Raw genomic sequence first — 14,752 nt, 5'->3', positions numbered from 1 at the left:
AAAATCCATTCCAAATCTGAAAAAAATTACAACAAATTGACTTTTTAAAAGATTTTAAAGCCAATTTTCAATATTTGGGCGGAAAATAACAATTATTTGGGTGTTTTGCCAACAAATTGGGTGCCAAATGTTGTTTATTGTACAATATTATCTATAATTTTTACATATTATAGCCTCCTTTGTCCATAGCTTTAAAAATACAGCCCAAATAAAAAAAATCATAAAAAAATGACTTTTTAAGACATTTTCACGTTAAATTCAAACATTTGGTAGGAAAATAGCTAATATTTGGGTGTTTTATCAACAAATTGGGTGCTAAATGTTGATTTTTTACAAAATAATGCTTTTTTGGCACAAAATTATGAAATTCTTGGCCCATTATGCTTTATTGAACATGCCTTTGACAATTAAGGCACTTTTTATGACAGAAGATGGACTAAAAGTGTGCTGAACGATAGTTTTCAGGCTCCTCAGTAAAATATTGGGCGGAATTTGATAGAATTTTGGGTGCTTTTTGCATAAAATGCATATTTCAAATGAAAATCATCGATTTTGTCTCAAAAACGTATTTTTGGGGGATGAAAAGCAAATAAATTCAATCAAATGTATATACTAATAACTTCTTTTGTATATTTATTGTTATTTTGGGCACATAATTGATTCAAAATGGATTTTATTTCCGCACAAATAAGGCAGAAAATTCCTAAAATTGGACTGTTGCGGACATAAAAGGGCGTGGCATGTAGAGGTGTGGTGCGCACGGAGTTTTGATACTTTATGGTAAAGATCTCCGATGACTTAGAGGTAAAATGTGATGGATTTTGACATGTTTTGAATCAAATTTTGCTTTTATTAAGTGAGAAATACATTCACAAATTGAGTGGATACCACTTTTAGTGCTTAAAAATCCCTTATAATGGCCGCACTTTTCAGTACAAAGCCTGTGTTAAAGTATAGGGCAATTTTACACCTTTTCACGACGCTTAAATTTGTTCTAATTTCATTATTTCTTACCCTAGAGAGCTGGTTGACCCCTCATCTTAAAGGAAATTTTATGATCTTTCCAGCTAAAGCATTTCTGTCATGATTAAACAAAGTTCAATTTTTTGTGAACATCCCTAGCTTAGGCTAAGGTTAAAGGGACCATTGAAAGAAAATATTATTTGGTATCAAAATAAAGCCCATAAAATATAGAATCAATATCTAAAACAATTGAAGAACTAACTATTTTAGAAATAAAAATACAATAAAAACAACGTACCGTACTCGATTTACCCCCTTCCGACGCTACATCGCGTCATTTATCAAAAAGTAGAAAATTGGGCGCTTTCGGATGACGTCATTGTGGTTACGCGTTTAGAGTTGCGATGACATTTTTGCCGAGATAATTTGACAACAGCGATCGCGATCTAAATATCAGATGCAATAATCATGATAATACAACCACTTATAAACTACGCAAAAAAAGTTTCTTTATGGTTAGGAAATTTACCCACTATTAAAATCTAGCGACCAATTGTGTGCGTTTGCTAAATAATCGCATGCGGGAGATTGTCCTGCGCATTTTGACACCTCAATCACTACTCTACGACACTCCTGAGAAAAGATATGTTTAAGTAACACAAGGTCGAAAAATGAAAATTGCAAAGAAGCCTATTCAATGGTTTTAGAGCTGATTCACTGATCCAAGACGGTTTCATTATTCCCGCCTTTTCAATTTTAATTTAAAGCATTTTAATTGATGCATGTTGGATAATCCATTGATTATTGTGCAGATGAATGATCAAAGACAAAGGTGAGTGGGTACTAAGACATTTTCCTTTTGAGAGATGGATTTGGAAAAGGGACTCAAAACAGGTCATGATAACAGCTGCATTCCTGGAAGCAGAAGGAATTGAGACACTTGACTGGCCCTCCAGAAGCCCTGATCTTAACCCCTTGGAGAACCTTTGGGATCAGCAGAAGAGGCGAGTCAACAAGAAGATAAAGGCAGATACAACTCTGGTGGGGTTGCGTCGCATCGTTATCAACGAGTGGAACGGGGTTGGGCAAGGTAACATTCAACGCCTCATTAGGAGCATGAGACGCCGCGTGGCTGCTGTAAGGGAAGCCAACGGTGGACACAGAAAGTATTGAAAGACTGGTAAAGAAAGAGATTAATCTCAAGTGAAGTTGGAAGCGGCAGTATGATGCCTGAAATGTGCTCAGCAATAAACAAAATATGTTATCTGCATGTTTGTTGTTTTTTTTGTTTTCTTTTATGCTGAAAACTTGAATAGGCCTTTTTGCAATTTTCATTTTTCGACCTCGTGTTACTTAAACATTCATATCTTTTCTCAGGAGTGTCGTAGAATAGTGATTGAGGTGTCAAAATGCGCAGGATAATCACCCTCATGCGATTATTTAGCAAACGTACAAAATTAGTCGCTAGATTTTAATAGTGGGTAAATTTCCTAACCATAAAGAAACTTTTTTTGCGTAGTGTATTATTTAAAGGTCAAGTTAAAAACAAAATATCCACATGTTATCAAAAAGAGGAACTGGGGGGGCCTTTTTATTTATCATTTAATATTTTTTTACAATGCAAATGGATTTAGGCCTACATGTATTATTCCCGGACATTATTAGTTGTGTAACTTGTAGAGGAGGATGATAGGATCGAGGCTCTTGTTATTTGATGGTTCTCTGAGCATGCTGCAGTGGCGTAACTTTGGTTCCGGGTGCCCGGGGGCGAAAGTAGATCGGGTGCCCCTGACCAAGGGCGGGACCAAGGGTGTGCATGGTGCAAAGCAGTAGAGTAGCAGGTGGGGTAAATGCCACCCCCCCCCCACCACTGGACAAAATATGAAAGAGAAAAGTGCTCTTCCGACAAAAATGAAAGAGAAAATCGGGAAGGCAGGAAAAGAAAAGAGGCAAGAAGCCCGTTTTCCACCAAAATTCATCCCGATCATGGGCCAAAATAGTGCAAAATACAAAAATATTTATGCGCTACTCGCTCACAATGTCCCTATTAGGCCCTTTTACTCAGATCATGGGCCAAAATAGCGTAAAATACAAAACATCTTTCTTTCCAGGATCTATGTCCAAATAAAGCCTTTTTGGGAAGATCAAAGACTTTATATGTACATACTCTCTCTAAAAAAACGGTATATAATTCCCTCCGAAATTACCGGGTCAAAATTATGCAAGCGAAATTGTTTTGGTTTTGCCCTCGAAAATATTATCCCCCCCCCCCCCCCCGACCAAGAAAGCTAGCTATGCCCCTGATTGAAAGCCATATATACCTGAAATGTCAGACTTAAATACCACTAATTTGTTTAGTCTCGGTCTTTAAATGACAACTTATGGTGCACTGTGCGCGAAGCGCGCGAAAATTTTGTGTTGAGGAGAGCACCCAAATGAAGATTAATTCTCTCTATGGTTGGGAAAGGTGTCCACTTCTTTCCTATAATAAAGTATTATCGTGTCGAAATTGTATCCAGGCCTGGCCAGGGTGCCCCTTAGCCCGGGTGCCCGGGGGCGCGGCCCCCCAGAGCCCATAGGAGTTACGCCACTGGCATGCTGAGAGGATGATTAAAACAGAGCCTCTAAATTGAAATGCTTAATGGACACCCAGCAAACACAAAAACGTTTTAAATAAGTTATATTTTGGCTTTTGGTTTAGGTAAAAACCTTTTTAATAACATTAAAATGTCGGGTTATATAAAGGTCATGATAATGTTTTAAAACATTTTGTATGAAAACACACTACAACAATATTTTTAAATGTTTTCAAAAAATGTTATTGTAAACTATTTTTGCAAACATTTTTGCCAAATATTGTGTCAATAACATTATGTTAAAATATTTTAACCCAGCAAACACAAAATGTTCTTAAAATGTTTTTTCAAAACCTTTTAATAAGATTTAAATGTTGGGTTATAATAAAGGTCATGAAAACGTATTTAAAACGTTATTGAAAATATTTTGGGCAAACATTTTTCGCAAAATATATTTTCAACCCCAAAATAACATTATGTTTTGTATCAAGTTTTCAAGAATGTTTTTGGAATGTTATTAAAACGTTTTTATAAAAACCCTTTATACCCGACATTTAAACCTTTTCTGTAAAACATTTTTGTTTGCTGAGTACATGTAGTACATTATCAAAAATGTTTTTTAAGGTTATGAAAACGTTTTATACTCTTAATATACCCTTTATATAACCTGACATTTAAACGTTTTCTGACAACCTTTTATAACCTTTTGTGAATGATGTCGAAAACGTTTTGTGTTTGCTGGGCAGAAGCAAATCTAAAAAATTGACAATATTATTAACTTTTGAAACAGTGAAAAAAAGTTTTCCCTTATAATAAAGAAAATAGCATTAAACATTTCAAACTCCCTCAGTGGCAACTGGCAATGTCATGCGAAAGGAAGCGGGCCGGGCAGGGACGATCAATTGTCTTTTTTTTCATGCAGCTTCCTATTTTACTTATTCATAAATTCAACCACCGGTCAACATGACCAAGATATGATTCCGATGACTTTATGTAGGCCCTACATGGCATGTATAAAACCATAGAACTAATTATTATGAGTAGGCCTAGGCCTATGATATATATATAGTGACGATGACGAAGGGAATATCGCCAAGATTTGCCGCAACACATAAATTGCAGATGATGTGCCGGCGCGAACACCTCAAATGGGTATTATTATTATAGGCCTATGTATAGGGCCTACCTTAAAATATTCAAGAGATGACAATTGGTTTAAAAAAAGCCTTTTCTTCCATAAGTTAACTTTCAATTTAAGCGCTTGTTTTCATACCCCAAACATGCCAAAGTAGGCCTACATGTAGGCCCTTTTATTTTGCAAATTTATTCCCCTAGATGCCATGTGTTATACGGGACACTTAATGCCAATATTATTTGAGCCGTTGGCACTGGGCATAGACCGTGAAGAGATGGACGGTCGTCTGGATAGTGATTCTATAGAAATTTCACATTATGCTGAAACCATGTACATCTCACTCGCACCTGTTGGATTAGCGTGTTTGAAAGAAGCGGCATTCAATCGAAGTATACACGTTGTCTCTGACACAGTTACGACTGCAATGTAAACTCTGTTGTCGCAAAACAATTATAGTTACAAGAAGTGAAACGGTAAAAAACCCTTATTTGCTGCAGTTTCAAGTTAATTAAATACATACATATATTCACCGTTTCGAATTTATCTAACACTACCTGTTACTCTGGCATTGAATGAGTTTCAATTTGCGTTATATAAGCCTTGGTCTCAACGTCACACTTACACGGATGCTCCGAGCGCAAAATTCAGTTGGATTGCGACTGATAGTGCAATTGAGTGGACGAGAGTTGGGTTATTGACCTTTTGTACGGTAAATCGATTCGATGGCAGGTTTGAAGACTATATTGCCTTTGTGTTTGTGCGAGACGATCATAGCTTCAAAGGATATGCCGCAGATGACCGTCCATGTCTTCACGGTCTATGCACTGGGGCAGTAGCTGAACGGCAGATGAAGAACATGACATGCAAGCTGTTCTTGAAATAAATTACGAGGAGCGCCTACAAGCATACATAGGCCTTCAAAAAGCCTATATGCTACAAACATCAAATGGGAACTATTATAGGCCTGCACTTATTTTAATCTATGGATGGTTAATTAGGCCCGGGGTAGGCCTAGGCTATGCGAAATTGATGTCAGTCATTTCTAAAAAACGAAATATCCGCCAGGCGCGCTGTATTTTACAAGATTTACCCAATCAACATAAACTTTGTAACTGTAGGCCTACCTTTGATAAAACGCTCGGACACTTTGCACTTTTAAGTTTCAGTGGGAGTTGAGATTGGATTAGGCCTATAAGCATTTCTGAAAACACAAACTAAAGGCTGACAGTTAATATTGTTCATATGATTGTTTGGAGTGGCCTTTATATGTTCCTCTCGTGGTTCTTCATCTTCGAATTTGTTTCTCGTTTTTCATAGGCCTTTAAAAATAAATAAAAATAAATTTCGGCTATTATATATTGCGCCTTTTTCCAGATCTTGGAGGGTTCAAAGCGCTGTAATTTTGCTGCCATGGTACTGCCACAAATCAGATCGCATCATCTAGGCTGGATGCTGCCGAACCTGTCGCAAATCTAGCCGCACTTGGATTGTAACATCCACCAATTATCTTTTCAGCTCCCCAAATTTCATTGGGTGAAGGAACTTTTTGATAACCAAACAACTAATCACCGATTTTTGAGAAGCAGGAGGAAACTGGAGATCCCGGAGAAAATCTGCGAGCATGGATCCGGGATCGGGATAAACCAAGTTCACATTAGTCTTTTGGCCGCGCGCAGGGCTTTAAGTTGAACCCGGGACCTCAGTGTGCTCTCCCGAGCCTGACTTTTGTTTTGAACCTGGTCCTGTCCCATAAGTGTGTCTCAACACGGAGCGAACGTTTAGAAACAAACAAACACACTTTAATCACTCGCAATTCAGCTTCCAAACTTGGGAGTCAGGATCGGCTTGCGTTTTAGGCCCGGCGGTTAACCTAGGCCGCACGCCCACAAGGTAGGCTAATTAGGCCTGAAGAAATTAAGTCGCATGTCATTAACCCGAAACATCATTGCCTTCTCTTTCCTATCCTCACCAGATATTTCAGAGTAAATAAGTAAAGAGTTGCCTCAGTAAAAACAAATGATACTCTGAGTCTCTTGCAAAAGCCGAGCAGCTAGCACTGACAGCTTTGACTTTGTCAATATGATGGCCTAGGCCTAACTTACTTATGTTTCCCCGTTGTTGGCCAATTTTGTAGGCCTAGCTAGAATTTATATATAGGCATATCATAGAAGTCATTATAGCTTTGTAATTTATATTATAATATCCTTTTTAATATTATATACTTGTTAGGCCTAAAAGGCACAGAAAAGTTCATTGCTGTAAACACGTTCATGCGTTGGTTTAGGACCAAGTCTGGACTATGCAGTGTTGCCATGCAGCGGAAAGGATAACCACTTTGACGTCACATGGGTTGCCACGTGTCTCTGCACATATGAATTGGGCGGAGCGACGCGACATTGGGCGCTTTGTCTTTATTTGCTGATTTGGGGGGTAAAATAAAGGAAAATTGTGTTTATCATTTTAGAAATGGATTCTATATGTTATTAGCTTTATTTTGATACCAAATATGTTTTTCTTTCAATGGTCCCTTTAAGGTATGTTTAGCGAGGTCACGTCACACACTCGGTGTGACGTGCCCTGCACTCCCAATAACTTTAATAAGCGACAGACAAATTGCAGGAAAGCGTGCCAATTTAAGCTTCCTGTAATATCTATTGCACATAACATACGAAGTCACAAACTTTACAAACTTCAATATGTACTTCAAATACAGCAGACCAGCTGTTAATTATTACGGTACCGATCCTGTAGAATAACTTACATAATCTTCAATTTCATGGAATCCCGTTGCTCAGAATTGCAAATGTCATTTTTATCTGTCAAATGCGCTGTGGATGTGCTCAGAGATTTTATGATATGCTCCATAAATCACAGGTGTGAAACTGACTTTATGCCACTCGCTCGCTTTCCCAGAAAAGCGAAGCCTCCGGCTACCTCGTGGCACTGGGCATGACGTCATCATGGACATGTACACAATGAAATAATGAATTATTTATGACATGCATGGGCTGGATTTAACGATCGAGGTAAGGTTTTCGGCCTGTCCCTGCGTGAATATCGTTAGTTTTCAGCATCAAAGATACTTGCGATGACCAGTTTTTTGCGGACACTTTGATAACAGGTAACTTTTATAGGTCATAGGGTAGAAAATATAGTACAATTGTACGAAAATATACATTTTGTTATAGGCCTAAAATGTTTGCAAAAATATATTGGTCCACACGTTGTGCATGTATTCAGTTGTTCAACGTACTGTGTATAAGGTTAAGGGGGTGTTTGTTCAGGCCTTTTAGGCCTTTCTGAGCATCTCCTCATTCAAATGTGTATGTTTTGCTGTTATTGTATTGTTGTATTTTTGAATGAAATGAGATGCATCATGGCAACTGTTGAAAATATGAGAAGGGCACCAAGGCAATTTCTCAAAAGTGAAGAAAACACTCACAAACATAGATACTGGTATATGATTTTATAATGAAGGGGCAGGGCTGGGGCACCGACGGCAGCTTCATTAGAGGGCACGGTAAGTGACTGCCTTGGGTAAAGGACATATTTTGAGAGCATTACAGCAGTGGGGATGAGCACCCACAGCAAAATGCCATGGGTGCCGTGGGTTAATTCGAGGGCTGTTCAGGGTGCCCCAGCTTTGAAACCCGGGCTTTGAAATGGTTCCGTGTTCATAGCCCTATGGCGAGGAAAGAACATCTAGGGCCACAATGTTTCATGCTATACTACATTGTACAATGTGAATGATGATGAATAATATGAATAGACCATGTATGACCATGGCATTGACTGAAGACTGAGACAACACTTGTATAAAAATAAAAAGGGAAGTCACATCACAGCAGATTCAAAGATCAAGTCAAAGTGGAGTGCGAAATTTGCTCTCTTTTTTTTAAATGGTCTCCAAAAAGATTTGTGTATGTAGCAATGATATTTACATGTATTGGAAATTTATACCTGCAAAATATAGCTTTGTTTGACATTGAACTCAATTGAATTTCAACTCATTGTGGACCATTTTACTAAACTGTCACGCAAAACTTGGCCAGTGCAAGGCTGGTATATATTATAAATAATGACTATCGAGGTGAGGTGGTTTTTGTACCTGGGGATCATAATTTTTGAGCAGAACTTGATTTCCCGGGAATTACTCCCAGCCTTACATGTACAGTTGCTAGGCAGTTGAGTACACATATTGACATTTAAATCCTAAAATTTATGTATCACATGTGTCTGCATGAACGTTGTGCGTAAACTGCTTCAGTGAAGTAGACAATGACAGACCTATATATCCGGATTAACAGTTGCATGCTGGGCATTTTCAGTAGAAGATCATGAAATTGAGTGCTATATAATTAGTAGACCTTTTCCAGAATATAGAACAATATATTCTGGGCTGATATTAAAAAACTCCAATTTGGACTCTGCTAAAGCCTCAATGACACAGCCCTGGTGTAAACTGTAAATTTAGTTCAATTAAAGTTAAATTTTAATGGTATGAGTTTGTTTGTTTTTTCAGAGTTTTGGTGCACTGAAATTACCTCTACTAAATACTATAGCCAGAAAAACTGTCACACCATGTACACAAAGAATAATACACAGGACATTGTCTAGCTCAGGTCTTCCACAACAGCCTTCTCTCAATGTTGAGAATCCAACAGCAGCAACACTACTCTCTGATGAAGAACAAATGCTGAAGGATGCTGCAGCAAAGTTTGCTCAGGATAAAATGGCACCACTAGTCAAGCAGATGGATGAGACAGGAGTAATGGATATGGGAATCATTGATGGCCTCTTTGAACATGGGGTAAGGTTGGGACTCTTAAGCTGAATTTATACTCAATCGCCGAGCGATTGCGTTTAAACGCTTTTGAAAAGCGATGGGCAATAGCCGAATTTTGCGATGCATCGCCCGCCGCTTTTGCATTTATACTTATCACGGCGATAGCGATTGCAGACGACAATTAAAATATTCTAAATGCCATAAAATACATTTTTAAAACATCAGTTGCTGTCAATAATTATTGTTTTGAATTAATTCATCACCAAAAATTAATAATCGAGAAAGTTAAATTAGCAAAATAATAGCTCCAGATGGTTGTATATGATTGGTTGACGATTCACGTGTCAAGTATATCGCAGGGAAGTTGAGATTTCTTCAACTTGCAAAAGCGACGTCGTTTTTGCCTCGGCGATTTGAATCGATTGATCGGCTTGACGCTCTGGAAATGTAGGTAAACTTTGAGCATGCGTGAAAATCGCTTTTCTGCAAAAGCGATCGAGTATAAATTCAGCTTTAATATTATGACATAGTAAATCCATTCCAAGACATCTGTACTAGAACAAAATGTGAAAATGACAGCATGTAAGCATCCAGCCAGAAATGAGATCATATTGATACAATTTAAGGGCTCAGATAGCAACGTTTTCACATATTTTTTGTGGGACCTGGGAGCACATCAGACATATCAAATTGCTTAAAATGAGGAATGTCTTTCTGCTATCAAATAATTTTTTTTTTTTAATTTGTATAATACACATGGCAAATGATTAAAATTGATATTTTTGAAATTAGCCATAAAATGTGTATTATATCGCAAATTTCAAAAATCAAAATTATTTGATATTAGAAGGACATTCCCCGTTTTCAAAATGTAATTTGATATGTCGGATGTGCTCTAAGGTCACACCAAAAAATATGGGAAAACATCGCTATCCGAGCCAAAATGAAATCAAACATTGTGAGAAGCATCGGTTGCACCTTGCCTAGATCTACATGTATCTATGTGTTTCTACTGGGGAAAGGACTGATACTGGGTAACATGTTCAGTAGACACAGATATTTTCGGAGTGATGAGGTACCTTATGAGATATTACGGTTTGTGACACTGGGCATTTTCCACAGTAGAAACACAGCAGAGTAATGGTTGTCTGGTCGGTGAATTGTAATCCGACTGGTTTACCAAAGGGTTTTCAGTACTTGGTGTGCGCCAGTAACATTGTGAAGCAAGAATAAAATTAAACTACAAGTCTTTTGCTTTAAAGTATTTATCCAGATAAAAATTGTAAGTATAAAATATTTTACTCTCATTTAAGATATTTTATGCCTTCATTGGAAATCATATTCTCTAAAAATAACTTTCAATTTGGTCTGATGAAATTATTGTGATTATGGTCTTCAAGTCTAAATTGTGTATGTGTATTGTACTGGTGGTAATTTCCTTTTTTTAAATATTTCTTTTACAGTTCATGAGCATTGAAGTTCCAGAAAAATATGGTGGTCCAGGATCATCTTTCTTTGCATCCAATTTAATTGTGGAAGAATTGTCTAAAGTGGATGCATCTGTCGCTGTTGGTTTAGATATTCAGAACACACTCAATACAACTTTATTATTGCAATATGGCACAGAGGAGCAAAAACAAAGATATCTACCACGATTTATAACGGACACAGTAAGTGCAAGTATTGTTTAAGTTTCATTGAACAAATGTAGGTTGTTTGTTTGAACATTACTTTTAAAATTAGACAGTTGCAATATTACTGCATGTTAGAGGGGAAATAAGGCAAACTATTTTTCCCGAGGTGCTGGCTACCGGCCTGAGTGATCTGTAGCCAGTGCCGATTGGAAAATAGTTGGCTATTTCCCGGATAAAAATCATGTAGTATTTGTTTTATTACACCAAACTTTGGAATATTTTTGGCACTTTTTAAAACTGAACATGATACTGATCTTTTTGTTGCATCCCCATATAAGTCCAAATGAATGATAAAGATTAAGCAACATAACAACTTTATTTATGTCTTCATAATTGTGTGAAGTAGATACTAGTGGCTATTGATAATATTTCCACATGAAAGTGATGATGAGGACCCTTCTGAGAAAACAAAAGTAATGTTTTTGTTTTGTTTGTGAGATATTATAATTGTAAAATCCATTTTTATTTGTGTTTTGATTTTAGTTCACAAGCTTCTGTCTATCTGAGCCTCAATCTGGCAGTGATGCCTTTGCCATGAAGACAAATGCAAGAAAAGATGGTGATCATTATGTAATCAATGGTAGCAAGATTTGGATTAGTAATGCAGCTTTCGCCAAGGTGTTCTTAGTATTTGTTAATGCTGATTTGACAAAGGTAAGTTGGCAGCACAGCAGCTGAAAGGAGTATCCCATCATGCATTGTAGATGCAGTATATCTGCTTGCTCCATAGCAAATGTATACAAAATATAAACAAGAACCGCTTTAGCTATTGATAGATTCACAATACTCTATGGGTGATATTTTTTCAAACAAAAGTCTAAGCTTCCCTGATTTAAGAGAGTAATTGAAAGTTGAAGTGTGGGATTTTGTGTACATTTTCTATGGCACAATCAGTTCAATAATGGTACCGCAAAGCATAATGGGATACTCCCTTCAGCCTGCTGTGAGTTGGCAGTATATAAGTGTGCTAGACACTACACGAGGGGTTTCCAATCAGTGATTGAGAGATAAAGAGTTTGTGGTCGCAAGGATGAGATAGGAAAGGAACCAAAATTTGGCATGGGGTTGCATGTGGTTTGACTTTCAATAAATTTGGTTGTAGTCCCCGATAAGATTTGAAACTGCTGCGCTAGACTCTTTTATATTCTTTCCTTCCTTTCTAATTAATTGTTGCCAGTCTAAAAAACTACTCTACAATGTAGATTATAATAAATATAAAATTACTTTGAAATGTCTAGAAAGTTTGTAAAATTCATTAAGTGATTTGCTCCACAGCAACGCCTTCAATTTTTCTCAAATTTCTACTTTTTGCATGATTGCAATGCCCATTGGTGTGAAAGACTAAGCCTGAAGTGCATTAATTTAATACAGTAAAAATTTTTATATTAAATCTGAAGATCTCCGGTTTTATTCCGAATTCGCTGATTGAGTGATGGCTAAACACATCGCGTGCATGTATGTCATTGAATCAGTGGTGTATAAACTGTATGCATATCGCTATTCGTTTACGTCTTGACATATAAACTGTATGCATATCGCTATTTGTCTTACGTCTTGTTTGTACGTCCCAGCTGCGTGAAGCTCTGCCAATAATCATGATTATATGATTGGCAAGCTAATACACGCATTGTAGGCGCTGGAATGAAATAGCAATTTTCTTTGAATTATCTCATTTGTTTGGCTCAAGGGGACAGTGTTATCAGTAACTAACATTTAAATAGGAATCTATTCTTTATGGAAAGTGCATATTATTGCTTTAATTACAGCTTGTGTCTTGATATCAGACATGTTAAATTTTGTGTGGTGGTATTTTATCTCTGTCTCCTTGAGTTCATACATTAACAGAAATATTGCAAATGTAGCTTAACATGTATATTGTAAAAGTTAAGGAATGTTATCCAACTATATTTCTCTTTTTGTTTGTATATCAGGGTTATAGAGGAATCACAGCATTCATTATTGACAGAGACACAGAAGGATTTAGCATTGGTAGAAAGGAAGATAAACTTGGTTTACGGGCATCACCAACATGTGAAATTAACTTTGATAATGTCAGGGTAAGTCAGTAGAGGGCCTCGGTTTGAATTGGCATAAAAACATGAAATATGCCATTTTTAAGTTTCAGCACATATATATATATGCACGAATGGAAATACCCATCCGATCATCTACCCAGGGTAAGATTACCCAGGGTAACCTTACCCTGGGTAGACTCTATATTATTTTGTTACAATCTGGATATATATCCGTGTGCTGTTACTAAACATGCTATTAAAACACAGACAGGGTATATGACGTATGACTTATTGCCAACGTGTAATGTCTATGAAAATTATACGCCTATGATCATTTCTAACATTCCAAACACCCCATCAATTCTCACTCTTCATTCTGAGTAACACCATACAACAACTTACACGTGTTATGAATTAATAAAACTGTACTGAAAACGATAATTCTCAAGATATTCATGCCAAAGGTTTAAACAATGGTTATAACTTGGATGATGAACAAACTAGTAATAGTGTTTATAAAGTAACAACATGTAACCATATTGAATGTACAAACAAGTGTTGTAAGGTAAAAGATACTGTAGTAGGTGCAGTTAATTCTGGTATTAATGAAAATGTTTATAGTTCTACTTTATGTGAATATACTAAATTGAATGATGATACACAAAAAGTTGCTAAAAACGAAGTCAAAGATGCAAATAAGGCCATAAACCATCTTGTTGAAATTAATAGCGTCAAAAATGAAAATACATGTACAATTGTGAGAAATAATGTTCATGTTAACGTAAAGAATGGTAATAATGTTGATCCTAATGATAATGGTGACGAAGTGATCAACGAATTAACAACTAGCATCCACCTTTTAAATGAAAATAGTGCTGAAAATAGCAATGACAGTTATACTGATTATGTTTTAAATGATATTAGTGAAGTTTGTATGGGCATTGAAAGCAAAAATAGTTCGAATATATCAAGTGACAATTCAAACCAAATCAGTAAAGACAGTGATATTAATGATATTAATCACTTGAATAATTTTAATCCCTACAAAGTTCTTAATACACATGGGAAAAATGTTGTTTTAGCAAACCTAAACATATGCAGTCTTACTGGTAATATTGATGAGCTAAAACATATACTTAATGATAATCCCATTGATGTAATGGGACTTGGTGAAACTTTCTTAAATGAACATATATCAGATGACATTATAGATATTGATAATTATTTTTTGTATAGACATGACAGAGTACTAAATGGAAATTATGTTAATAATAGGCGTGGCGGTGTAGCTTTTTATGTAAATAAAAACTGTATTCACAAAGTAAGAGATGATTTAGCTTCAAATCAACTTGAAATGCTTACTATTGAACTAATGCCTCTTAAAAGGAAACCCATTATAGTTATATTATGGTATAGAGTGCCTGGGTCAGCTATTGATCTATTCAATCATCTTAATCATCTTCTTCAAGTAGCTGAGTCAGAAGGTAAAGATTATATACCGTATTCGTCCGAGTATAGTCCCATGCTCGAGTATAATCCCACCCCCCATTTTTCGAAAAATTTCAGAAATTGTAAAAAAAAAA

The 14,752-nt window shown here is 36.4% G+C and overlaps 1 protein-coding gene across 1 annotated transcript in view; it reads left to right on the top strand.

Annotated features, from left to right (window-relative positions):
• LOC140148736 (short/branched chain specific acyl-CoA dehydrogenase, mitochondrial-like) overlaps positions 1-14,752 on the top strand; it is a 47,327-nt gene that overhangs the window by 13,967 nt on the left and 18,608 nt on the right. Inside the window, 4 exon segments of the mRNA XM_072170782.1 lie at positions 9,197-9,484; positions 10,924-11,130; positions 11,638-11,808; positions 13,086-13,211. Of these exon segments, the coding sequence (XP_072026883.1) occupies positions 9,197-9,484; positions 10,924-11,130; positions 11,638-11,808; positions 13,086-13,211 (792 nt within the window).

The sequence above is a fragment of the Amphiura filiformis genome, chromosome 3, assembly GCF_039555335.1.
Source record: "Amphiura filiformis chromosome 3, Afil_fr2py, whole genome shotgun sequence".
NCBI lineage: Eukaryota > Metazoa > Echinodermata > Ophiuroidea > Amphilepidida > Amphiuridae > Amphiura > Amphiura filiformis.
Note: the sequence above shows the minus strand (reverse complement) of the source record. Positions and strands in the feature narration are given on the sequence as shown.